General features: G+C 34.9%; 1 protein-coding gene across 17 annotated transcripts in view; it reads left to right on the top strand.

Moving 5' to 3' along the window:
* Epha5 (EPH receptor A5) overlaps positions 1-13,394 on the top strand; it is a 263,125-nt gene that overhangs the window by 147,225 nt on the left and 102,506 nt on the right. For 7 of the 17 annotated variants that reach the window (XM_048364411.1, XM_048364394.1, XM_048364396.1 and 4 more), the window contains exon 5: positions 318-656. The exons of the other annotated variants lie outside the window; for them this stretch is intronic. In XM_048364411.1, coding sequence (XP_048220368.1) covers positions 318-656 — 339 coding nt within the window. The remainder of the gene's footprint in view (positions 1-317; positions 657-13,394) is intronic. 17 annotated transcript variants of the gene reach the window in all.

Here is a 13,394-nt window from a genome sequence, read left to right on the forward strand (position 1 = left end):
TATATATATATATATATATATATATATACTAAAGTAGTCTCAGATTCGTGCCATAACAAATCACCTCTCTTCAGGACACAGATTCTACTAATAGTCCCTATTACAACCTCAGGATTACAAACTATGACTTAAAAAAGAAAAGAAAGATTAACTGCAAATCGATGCTTTTTTCTTTCCCTTGGGGAACCAGAGATTAGTATGCAAAAACGAGACCTGAATAATATTATCTGAAAATATGTTGTTTTGTGTTTGTTTGTTTTTTTTTTTTTGGTTTTGTGTGTGTGTGTGTGTGCTTTCCACTTTGCTTTGCTAACCAGGACCCCCCTCCGCTCCTCGGAATGCCATCTCCAATGTTAATGAAACTAGTGTCTTTCTGGAATGGATTCCGCCCGCTGACACTGGTGGAAGGAAAGACGTGGCCTATGACATTGCGTGCAAGAAGTGCGGCGCCCCCGCCGCGGGGCCGTGCGAGCCGTGCGGCGAGCGGGTCAGGTTCCTCCCCCGGCGAGCCGGCCTGCAGAACACCTCTGTCATGATGGCGGACCTGCTGGCCCACACAAACTATACCTTTGAGATTGAGGCGGTGAACGGAGTGTCCCACTTCAGCCCCGGCACCCGCCAGTATGTGTCTGTAAATGTAACCACAAACCAAGCAGGTAAGTGGCACGCCCCACCCCGACGCCCTTGCCCGTGGGAGACCCCCCCCCCACACACACCCCAACTCCTCTCTCTCTCTCTCTCTCTGTCCATCAGCTGTCTCCACTGCAGAGGCACTGGTTGGGGCTGTGGGGCAGGACAGGTCTCCCGGAGATCACACCTGAAATGCGGAGAAGGGAGGCCCAATGACAGGTGCACTGACTGGAAACCTGCTTATTTTATTTATTTATTTTTAAATTTAAAAAAAATACATTTTTTTTTTAAATCCGGGCGTGGGCCCATGCACACCTGGGATCCTCCCTTCTCGGGAGGCTTGAGATCTGAGGATGGAGGTTCAAAGCCTGGCCCAGGCCAGGAAAAAGCCCTGGGGCTTTTAGTTCTTCCCAGGAATAACCCCAAAAGGAGGGACCTAGGGAGCGGTGGCTTCGGTGATAAAAAAAAAAAAAAAAAAAAAAAAAAAAAGAGGGCTAGCTTTGAGAATGGAAGTTTCAGGAACCAGGGCCCAGGGAGGAGTTCAAGCCCCCTGAACCAGCAAAAAATAAATAAATAAGTAAATAAATGAAAATCAGTAACATTTAAAAAAAGAAAACATTTTCTAAATGCGATTTGTCTGTAGCAAAAAAAAAAAAAACTAATAATGATACCATAACTTCACATAATTCATCTCCAGTCTGAATGCTTTTGTTCTTTCAGGTTTTGTTTTTAAAATTCATTTATTTAGCATTTGACTAATGTACATAGGAAGGCTTTGTCTTGTTTGCTTGTGCTTGTTTTCCATCTCAGCTGAATATTCTGTGCAAATTTTAATAATCTTTTCTTAGTTCCATAATTATTACAATAAAATGTATAAAATGAAATTTTCCTTGCTATATTTATTAGAAATTTCAATAAAGTTAATAAAACTTGAATGACTATAGAATCCTATTCAACCACATGGAAACTTACCCATGTTCTATGAGAAGATCCTAGAATTACTCAGGAATGATTTTTAGAGCATCAGAATATAATCCTGTTTGATCTGTTACTTTTGTTGTTCTCCCACAAAGTAATTTCTTTGCAAGCGGATCCCTATTAAGGACTTCTTTTCTGGTACATTAAATACCAAAGATAAAACATTACTGTTTGTTGATCGTCCAAATGAGTAGAAGGCAATACGTTTTCAAACCTACTTTTATTTTTATACAACAACAAACAGGCTTGGAGAATCAATTACCCACATTGCCTGGTCGCAATACAGTAAGCTGCTTATTTCATTGAGAGTTTGTTGGGCTTTGGTCACTGAGCACATCCTTGCCACCAGTACTCACAGTGAATGATGTGTTTGGACTTGTTTATATAAGACGTGTAAGCTGTGGAATGCTGGGACTAGTGAAGGAATGCTGAAAGTATTGAATGCCAAAATTATAAATCAAGTAAACCAAAAGGTTATGTCTTTTTTCCACCAGAAAAAAACAATGCATATATTTATATGCCATCATCTTATATACTTATTTCTTCATGTAGTCCTAATTTAATATAAGTGCTAATGAGATCCACAGGAGTAGAAAACAAACTATTTCTTTTTATCCTGCACTATAAACTAAAAGAGTTGCAAATCCATGTTAACACGCCGTGGTGTTGGGACTAGAAATCTCCTGTTTAGTAAATAAAGATCCCCATCCTATTTAAGAAAAATTCTGGTTTTACATGTGTGGTTACAGGCTTCTTATTCAATTTCTTTCCATCTTTCTTGAGTCTACTATGAGCTTTCATTGTCATATTGAAAATATTTGTTACTAAGAATTGTATTCCTGTGGGGAAAGTTCATTAGCTTGGATAGGTAGAAAGACATTTCCTGGATGGACTACATATAGGAGATTATGCCACTATTTATTCATATTTTCAATAAATATATACATATTTCAATTGTTTTCAAATTGCTAGACTCTCCAAACATTAACATATTTTACTTGGACCTTCAATATCTTAAATTCCAATGAAAAGTAATTCTCCTCCAGCTAGTCAAGGCAGAACGATAATGTAGAACAAGCATGAGGAATCATCCCTGCCCCCAAGTTGTACAGTTGATTTCCAACATATTTTTATAAATTATTATTTTTTATTGTCAAAGTAATGTACAGAGGGGTTACAGTTACATACGTATAGCCAGGAGTACACTTCTTATCAGACTTGTTACCTCCTCCTTCATTTGTCTCACTGTTTTGATATTTCCTTTCCCTTCCCTAATTCAGATAAATGCATATGCAATACCTCTGGTACCAAAATCAAATACAGTGACAACAGAGGATAAACCATAGGGAAGAAAAACAAAAGAAAAAAATAAGTTCACATAGTACAGTAAAAATAGCAACAAGAATGAGAAACCTCTTTTTTCCATATCTTGGAGTTCATTTCTCTTACCATCATCTGATATGATCATACATACATAGATATTGAGGTTCTGTGATCCTCTTCTAGGACTATCCTAGACATATACTAATTATTACCAATGAGGGAAACCACAGAATCTGTGTTTCTTTGGGTCTGGCTCACTTCACTTAGTGTAAGTTTTTCCAAGTCTTTCCATTTCCTTTTGAATGGGCCAACATCATTCTTTCTGATGGAAGCATACCTCTGGCCATAAAAGAAATGCCAAACAAAGAAACATTTAGATTCCACCTTACCCCAGTAAGATTGACCATTATCAAGAAAACTAGTAACAACAGATACTTGCAGGGATGTGGCCGAAGGGAATGCTACTACACTGTTGATGGGAGTGTATACTTATTCAACCACTCTGGAGAACAGTTCCTCAAAAGGCTAAACATAGAGCTCCCTTATGACCCAGCAATCCCACTTCTGGACATTTACCCAAAGAATCATAAACAAGGCCACACTAAAGCCACCAGCACAACCATGTTAACTGCAACATTATTTACCATAGTTAAAATATGGAACTGACCCAGGTGCCCCTCAGTAGATGAATGGATCAAGCAACTGAGATATTTATACACAATGGAATTCTATGCTTCCATCACAGAACTTTTAATGTTTGTATTTTAAGCATAAAATGAAATGAAAATATATGTAGTATATGTGGATTTGAAATAAAATTTTTGAGCATATTTTAAGTTTAGTTTCTAGTACATCAAAGGCAAATTATTGTGTTCCAACAGGATGTGTTTCTTTACCTTAAGAACAAATGTTCTTTCATTTTCTGAATGATATACAGAGTGTGTGTGTATTTGTGTGTGTGAGGGGGTGACAGTAGAACATAAATGTACAAAATAGAACAAGATGAACAAGATGAAAATGTCATCATCAGTTCAGGATGAAATTTTGCATTAATCTAGGAATTGAAAATTATTACCTAACCCTGATTGATAATCTATAAAAAGCTAGTGACTAAATGATTAATGTATGGATATTTATACAATATTTAAAACATTTTCTCAGCAATTATATCATTGTGATGTCTAGTATCTTCTTCTTCATAAATGCAATCCAACTTCAAATAATACTATTTTGTATGTAATTTGATGGTTCAGGCAACTATATAGCTTATAAAAGTAGTATTGGTTGAAACTTGGGGTCCTCAAGAATTGTTTTAGTACTGAGACTGATAGGAACAAATTCTAACATTTTTGTGAATATTGCCTTTGGAGAAGAGAAACATAGGAAATGAAAAAATGATTGAAAAAGTAACAACAGAAAGGAGAAGGAAAAATTAAAATGTCAATATATGAATTATATATTGAATTCATAACAAATGGTCAAAATGAAAAGTAGTTAGAAAAGTGAGCACACACATAGTGCATTTGTTAAACACTTAAGCTTAGAATAGAGTAGAAAAATAAATTAGTGGAAGGCCATATGTCTTCTATTGAGTCTATGTCTATTTTCTATATTCTGCATTTTTAATTAGCTATCTATTTCCAGAAGTATATTTAGATTTACTCAAAATGAGTACTTAGTCTGTTCTATATGGTTCCTTTGGGGAATCTAAAATATGTGTCTAAAGATAGATACATGCACAAATCGAGACCCTTTCGCTTCAAAAGTTTCACTATGGAGCTGGGAATATGGCCTAGTGGTAAAGTGCTCGCCTCGTGTACGTGAAGCCCTGGGTTCAATTCCTCAGCACCATATATATAGAAAAAAGCCGGAAGTGGCGCTGTGGCTCAAGTGGCAGAGTGCTAGCCTTGAGCAAAAAGAAGCCAGGGACAGTGCTCAGGCCCTGAGTCCAAGCCCCAGGACTGGCAACAAAAACAGAAAACAAGTAAAAGTTTCACTATATGCCCGGGAATGTGGCTTAGTGGTAGAATGATTGCCTAGCATGCATGGAGCCTTGGATTTGATTCTTCAGTTCCATATGAACAGAAAACACAGGAAGTGGCACTGTGGCTCAAGTGGAGGAGAGTTTTCCCTAAGCAAAAAGAAGCTCAGGGACAGTGCCCAAGCCCTGAGTTCAAGCCCAAGGACTGGCAAAAAAAAAAAAAAAAAAAAAAGTTTCACTATGTAAAAAAAAAAAAAAAAAAAAAAAATTCGCTAACTGGATACCAGTGGCTCATACTTTAATCCTAGCTGATCAAAACACTGACATTCTGAGGATTAAAGTTTTAATCCAACCAGGGAGACTCCATTTCCAAAGTAGTGAACAAAGGACCAGGGCTAGAGGTATGGATCAAGAGTTAGAATATCAGTCACCCAAGCAAACTACCCAGCTCTGAATTTAATCCTTGATACTTGAAAAAAAAATCACTGTCAGCTTACAAAATACTAATCATTCATAATACTCTCCTATAAACAAATTTTAATTACTGCTTCTTTATTTCACGAGGCATACTTTAACAGCAGTATAAAGTTTATTTAACATACATGCGTCTTTATTTTATAGTATAAAATAAGATTGCACAATAAAACCAAAATCACTATTAATTGATAGGCATAGGTTGAGGATCATAGTTACATTTTGGATTTAGATTTTGACTTTTGAACTCTTTCAGTAGCAAATTACAACAAACTCTTAGTAAACATTTTTCTATCATAAAGGCTACTACTATCTGGCTATACTGGCAACTCTCATTTTTCTTCTCTTGTCATTGTGTCTGCATCAAATTTTCATCCTAGTTCACTGGTTTCTTTCAGTTTGATGCATCCTTTTTTTTTTTTTTTTTTTTTTTTTGGCCAGTCTTGGGGCTTGGACTCAGGGCCTGAGCACTGTCCCTGGCTTCTTTTTGCTCAAGGCTAGCACTCTGCCACTTGAGCCACAGCGCCCCTTCTGGCCATTTTCTGTATATGTGGTGCTGGGGAATCGAACCCAGTGCTTCATGTATACGAGGCGAGCACTCTTGCCACTAGGCCATATCCCCAGCCCCAGATGCCATTCTTGTAGTTGATTAGCATGAGGTTTTATAGGATGCTCAGATGATCAGAGTCTGGGGAAAGTAGATTGGGCCGCAGAGCTGAAAATTCACGAAAACCCTGCAACAAGAGTTGAAAATATAATTTTACTTTCAAAGGGGCAAAAAACTATTTCTGATGGTCTGTCATCATGGAGACCTTTAAATAGAAAGCAAGTGACATATTTTAGACCATCATTATAATACTAAATACCAAGGTCATCATGGATCCTCTACAGTAGAAAAGCCAGATGGACTGTGTTTGTAAAAGCTAACTTACTCAAACTATTTTGTTTGATATGTTTAATATGTCTTCTTTACAGATGAAACAGAAATTCAAATCTTTATACATTTACCTAGCTCTTATTCTTTATTTCTCCTCTCATTGTTTGAATGGATGGACTAATTTCAATAAGTCTCCAGATATGTGTGCTTATTCTTTTAGTTATAGTGAGGTTCTCAAGGATCTTTGGTTTGATCTTGGTTATGGGTTTGCAGCTCTTCCATCATGTACTACTGAGATAATGAGATATTTCTTTCTGATATGGAGAAAATCTTTCAAAATACACATGAGAGATCTGATAAAAGTAACTTAAATGAAATGGCCATATCACGGTGCCAGCTGCAATAATTAATTCCATTCATCAACTCACTTTCTTGGTCTCTACGTAGGACAAATTTTATTCATGATCCCTTCAAACTCATGAGAGATCATTGTGAACCTGAAGGCAGTATGCAAAAAGATCTGAAAAGTGTTGGCAATTATCTTCACCCTTTTCTTTCTCCAGAGCTGAAGACACCTTTACGAAAAGCTAGGTGGAAAATCAAGGAAATTAACATGTATCTACTGTAGAACCCTCCTAAAAGTCTAATGTGCTGCTTTTATCTTCATTTATGGGGCAATGGAGTAAATTAACTCATGTATGAAAATTACTGAGAACTCATGGCTAACTAGATGACCACGTGTACATCTCTGTTTCTCAGACACTGATGTTAATTATGATATAGTTCTGACACCTTATTTCATTGCATGAGGGCCAGAGAGATGTTCTTTTAAGTTTGCATCTTTCTGCTTATAATTAAATTTACATTGGCTTTTCTTTCCATTGAAGTAGTATTCCTGGCTTCTGCCAGTTCCAAACTCTCAGAGCAATCAAGAAGCCATTTCACTGTAACATCCAATCCAGTCTCTCAAGTACAGAGGCTAGAAATTACAGAGAGGTTTTTTTTTTTTTAATTGCACTGTCATTATTTCTGTTCATTGTCGTAATGAAGGAAATGTGTCTGTGTCCTTTCTGAAGACATAATCAGTGGATCCTTTTCAAATTTGGAACAAAACTCTACCTTAGCGATCCTATTTCAACAGGACATCACATTCCTTCCACAGAAAAGGAAGGTCTTCTTGGTGCTTGGACCTAACATGGGTCATCTTTCATTACAGATCTTGATGAATAAATTCAAGCAATATTTAGCACATATGTCATCTCTAAGTAGTAGCAGAGGATCTCTAATCACTTACATATACATGGTCAAATAAAATTATCTTTTGTTTCTATGTTAGGAATGCAAAGGTCTGTTTTCATGCTTTTTCCATTGTGTTTATTTTTTCCCTAATTTACGTAATAGACTACTGTGAGTCTCATATTCCAGAGGCTTCTTGTCCTCATCATTGACTAAATAATTAGATCACAACAGGGATGTTTGATCGTTAAGTTTCTGAAATAATAAATGTGAGCACAAAGAAAATTGCTATTGAGAACTGGAATTAGAGAGTTATAATCGACTATTAGTTATCATCTATGGGCATGAGATGGAAGAAATTATGGGACATATTCTTCTGTCAGGTGTGGATAACATGGATAATCCAGCAACGCTCTCAATAAGCTTTACACATTGAAAGTATTATGGTGACTTATTAATCCAAAAATTCCAGTGCTTCAGGTGTCATATTTCTCTATATTAGTCTCCTTTTTAAAATTGCAAAACCAATTGCCACTACTGGCATTACTATTTTTGAGTTTCAAACTTGGACCTAATGAATAATTATCAGTACTTTTACTAGCAAAATCTTCACTATTTTACATTCATCTTTACTCACAGAAAGAAGAAGAAGACAAAAGCTAAAACTGCCACTAACAAGTTCCTTTGAATTGCCTGTTTAAAATTTAATATCCTGCCTAAAAGAATCTATCTGCTATCATCTGTGTCATTCATCTTTTTGCTAACAGCAGAAAGGAATGAAGTATTATTGAGTTCTGATTTCTCGATTTGAGAGACTACTTTTCATTATGTGCATTCTATACATTCATAAATCGCCATTCAAAAGATAATATATTTTAATAAATTTGGAACTTTTTACTTCATATTTTGTCAAAATTTCCACAGAATTTCTTTTATTCTTTTCTTTTTTTCCAGTCCTGGGCCTTAAACTCAGTGCCTGAGCAATGTTCCTAAGCTTCTTTTTGCTCAAGGTTAGGACTCTACCACGTGAGCCACAGCACCACTTCCTGCTTTTTCTGTTTTATGTGGTACTGAGGAATCGAACCCAGGGCTTCATGCATGCTAGGCAAGCACTTTGCCATAAGGCCACATTCCCAGCCCTCTCTGGAACTTTCTATAGATCGCTTTCAATGTTATTTGTACTATGTTGTAAGCATCTGATTTTTCAAGTAATTGTGATCTGTCTGTTCTTTCCATCTTCTTCATTTATTTTTCTCCCCAGCTCTCCTCTCTCCTCCTAGCTACTTCTTGTCTCTCCCCTCCTCTTATTCATTATTTCTTTAATTCTTTAAAATTATTTTCTTCTCTCCCCTCCTCTTATTCATTATTTCTTTAACTCTTTAAAATTATTTTTGTCTTTTCATGTTTTTATCACAGTTTTGGAGGGCTCAATTCATGGTACATTTCTATCTTTGAACCAAACATAACTAGTTTTTATATTCTCTTATGTACCTAATTTTACATGTAATTTTACAATTTCATGTGCCATTTCCCTAAAGAGAAATTATTTTATACCTTTCTTGCTTTACTAGTATTATTTTAAAATGTACACTGGATATTAAATGCATGTGCTTTTTGTTTTAACCTAAAAGTTAAACATCTCATTTTGTCTATTTTTTCACAATAACCAAAATATTTACCTACTATTATCATCATCACCATCACCACTACCACCACCACCATCAGCATCAGCATCATCATTTTGCTGTTTCATGTGCAGCTTTTAAATGTTTATTTTAAATATACATTGCACTATTTTGTATCTATTCATCACCTGAAAATTAGATTATTTGATTAGGATAAAGAGCATTCTGGATTCAGCTGAAAGCCATAAGAAAATAGTTTTCCTGAGTGTATCAAAGTTCCATTTCTACAAAATGGAAAGTTAAAAAAAACAACAATAAAATGAGTAGAACATATGTTAGTTATTTCCCAACCTCCGTTGAAAATAATACCTAATATAGATTACTTTTCTCCAAAATGAATTTTGTGGAAAAGAAATTGTGTTCTCTTGCATTTGCTGCTTAGTACATTGATTAAATATCTGATTTTCATCTTGTCTCCAGCTTTTCTGATTTGGCTGCAAAACATGACAACATTTGAGGCTCAGTAGCATGAAACATAAAAACAATGATATTTATGTGATAGGATAGCTATCTATCAACTAAATGAGTTAATATCTACAAATGTCAAGAATCTGACAAAGAATTAAGAAATGACATTCTTACAATCTTTAGAAAAGTTTTCATAATATTATAATTAGTGTGAATCCCTGGGAATAATGTATGAGATCAGATTGTATACCTTCATGGTGTTACATAAGCAGATTCATTGGTAAAGCAAAGTGAAATCAAGAAAAAAACAACATTTAAATGCAAAATTAATGAGGAGAACCACTGATTGCATAAAAAATGGCTCAAACTTAGAAGAGAAAGTCGAGATACTTCTGTTTCCAATAGGAATTACATCTTCAATAATATTTTTAAGCACTAATTTTAGACCACCATTTAATTCTTCTACTTTTGATAAAGTACCCAAAGCAATAATATAGAATGATGGAATTGAATATTTTTAAAGAAAACTTCCATATTCATGTGTGTGTATTGACTTTTGAATATCACTGAAGATTGACCTTACTTAAAGAAAGGCATTTTTTTCCCTTCCTCCTTCCACATATTGAAATACCAGCATTGGAAACTATGCTATCTAGCGTGAGTCAGCTCTGATTATCTTTAAAGAATTTTATTTTCCATTTCCTTAGGTGTTCATCACCATATCTTTATGTCATTTTGTTAGTTCCATTTTTAGCATGAAAAAGCTGAGGTCTAACATGGAATCTCCTCCAAGATCTCAGATCCAGTAAATGAGGGGGTAGGATTCTGAATTGAGAATTCTTTTCCATAGCCTTTATATTCCAAATGGTTATCAAATACTGTACACATCATTTCACTAACCTGTATATTATTTTCTTATGTCTTTATCCTAGCACTACTTAAATTTGATGCTTCTTTGAAAAAGTTTTCTATGCTCAACCCTTTGAGCATCAGTCTAGCATAGCTCTGAGAAAAGAGTAACAACTACTTGTTCCCACATTATTTCTTGACTATTCTAGAATGGGTGGACCTGTAAGTTTCTAGCACTTGTGTGGCTTAAGAGAATTTATAAAGAAATAAGTGCCATGGAGTCTGTGTTATTCAAGTCAGTATTATAATTCTAAGTACTGGCAGTAATGTTGACATAAAATGTGCTTCAGTCAGTTTGTCACTATTGTTTATTGCACAGTGCTTGGAACTGAATCTAGATTGTTTCCATGCATGACAGGAAAGCACTTCACCTTTCAGCTAAAACCACAGTGATGTGAAATGTACTTTAAATGTTTTTATTCATCAAATAATCCCATATCAAATTTAATTGGTTTGTTCATGTTTGTTGTTTCTCTTCTGTTTTTCTTAAATTAGGAATTCAGACACAGAACTGGTGTTCTGGGGCATAGGTTTATGTTTTCAGATACAGTTCTATTTATAGATTTATAATGTCACCAACTTTGAGCGCTCTCTCTCTCTCTCTCTCTCTCTCTCTCTCCTTCTTTACCACAAATGCATGTCTGTGAAGGCATTCTCACAGGTCCACTTTGCTATGCTACAAAGTTATATTTATTAAAAACAGATAATAAAACATTCCGAAACTGTTCCTAATGTGTATTTAAATGGTCACAGATTGCTTGGGGAAGCATCAATGCCAGAAAAAAATTAATGTCTACTGGATGATAACGACCTATGGTTCCATGAAGAATTATCATAAATGAAATGAGGAAAAGACAATGCACTAAAGTTACTTGGCAACTGGGAGCATTTTAATTTACTCACGTTTTATTTTTATTAATAATTGACAGCCCACTTGATAAATTATTGCAATACAGTCAAGACAATTTTCTTGTGTCTGTAGTTTGCAGCAAAATACAAACATCTCAGTGAGAACAAGCATCTAACTTGAAAAAATGTTTGCTTTTTGAAAGCAAATGAAATTAAGTGACAGGTTTTTCCTGTACTAGTGACAGAAATCATAAGTGATTTAGTAAATGTTCAAGCTGACGGATAGTATTATCTAAACTGGACACTAATAATCACATTATGATGTAAGCAATGTTTTACTTCAGAGTTGTGGTATGATTAAAATATAATAGCATTATTTCAGTAGTGATATGTTCCTTCTTTGGGTATTATCATACATAAAGTAAATGAGTAAAAGGTGTCATTAGAATTATACTATTTTCTCTAATAAAGCAGTAAACCCATTTGAAAATGAATACTCACATTATCTCATGAGTTAATAATCTTTCAGCTTGTTCTTTTCTGTCAGCAGTAAATTGAAACTTAGGAGGCTTTGTTATCATATGCACATGCTTACCAGTTGATGTGCTATATTTGTGAAGGGACATATTTATATTTTAGGAGAAGGTATTTATTTTATAACAGTAAGTCTAAAATTTAGTAAATCAAAATATTTTTAAATCTCAGTATTAATAGACATGATAATAGTTGTGCGCTCATTTTTGTGACCACACATTTTAGACACTGTATCTTGATGAAAGTACAGGTATTCAAAAACTGAATGAATAACTAACATTTCCCAACATGACGTTGGCATCGATACTCTCCCGAGAAAAATGCGACTTTCAGTTGTATGTGAAATTTACATCTGTTTTCCTAAGCATGTGGATTGGCAATAGTGCTTTGTCCCTTCTGCACTGAAAACTGAACACGTAATTGATAGGAATCTTAGATGTCATGGGCCTTGTTTTTGCCCTGAGTTTTAAATACGTTATATTTATTTCTAGTACCTTTTTACCTTCTAAAGAAAAATAATCCAACACTGTAAAATGCTGTGCTGATAGAAATCAAGAGACAAAATGTTCACATATTTGGCTATAGTATACAAACCGAACAACTTAAATTTACTACTGCTTCATAAGTTCAAATTCTTCATAGTTTTTTTTTTCAGTTACAGTCGTGAGATGGAAGTTTTGAGCTCAAAAATCCCATAATTATTGTAAGAAGACTAAATATGACTATCTTAAGGCCAAATATTTTTTTAGTTTGTTAAAAAATCCTGTCACTGTTAAAACTAGACCAGTATATCAAATTTCCTCATTCTTGATTTTTGCCATGAACACAGTTCCTAAAGATTAGGACATAGGCAGTGTGGAAGTTCCATGTTCAGTCAGATAAAGACTATATGCCTTATCATAAGAGCAGGTATGATTTAGCATGGATCTAGTTAGAAATCAGCTATCTTCATTGTAGTCTTTCAATGACTCAATAGTCCATACGTGCTTTCTATATGTTGTCCTATTTCGAAGCATTGGAAGATATTTTAATAAATTATATTAAAATGCTTTCCTTAATGGAATTTATAGTCTTGTCAATGGAAAATAAATGCTACTCAATGTAGCTAAAATACACAGTGTTTGAGGTTATGATCTTTGGGGAAAATTGAAAGTAAGAAATGGTAGGGTAGGAGAGGCTGTGTTTGTGTGTGAATGAGTGGATGAATGAATGACATCATTAGCAATTATCCTTTTTTAAGTTTACAAATACTTTCATTAGAAAATGACAAGTTATGTGCATTTGTCAAGCAAAATAGGCACCATTTATTAATTCACAAATAATGTTAATCCCACAATGAAAAAGTGTGGGGTAGGTTCAGGAGGAAGAGGTGAACAGATAATAAAGGAGAGGAGGGAGAGAATGCAATGAAAACTCCAGTGTATATCCTCGAAAATTAGGGAGAGTAAGAGAAGGGAAGTTAAGTGTTGATAGGGGAGGATTGAGTGAGACATTTTGAAAGGGGTGACAT

This window comes from Perognathus longimembris, chromosome 16 (assembly GCF_023159225.1).
Source record: "Perognathus longimembris pacificus isolate PPM17 chromosome 16, ASM2315922v1, whole genome shotgun sequence".
Classification (NCBI taxonomy): Eukaryota; Metazoa; Chordata; class Mammalia; order Rodentia; family Heteromyidae; genus Perognathus; species Perognathus longimembris.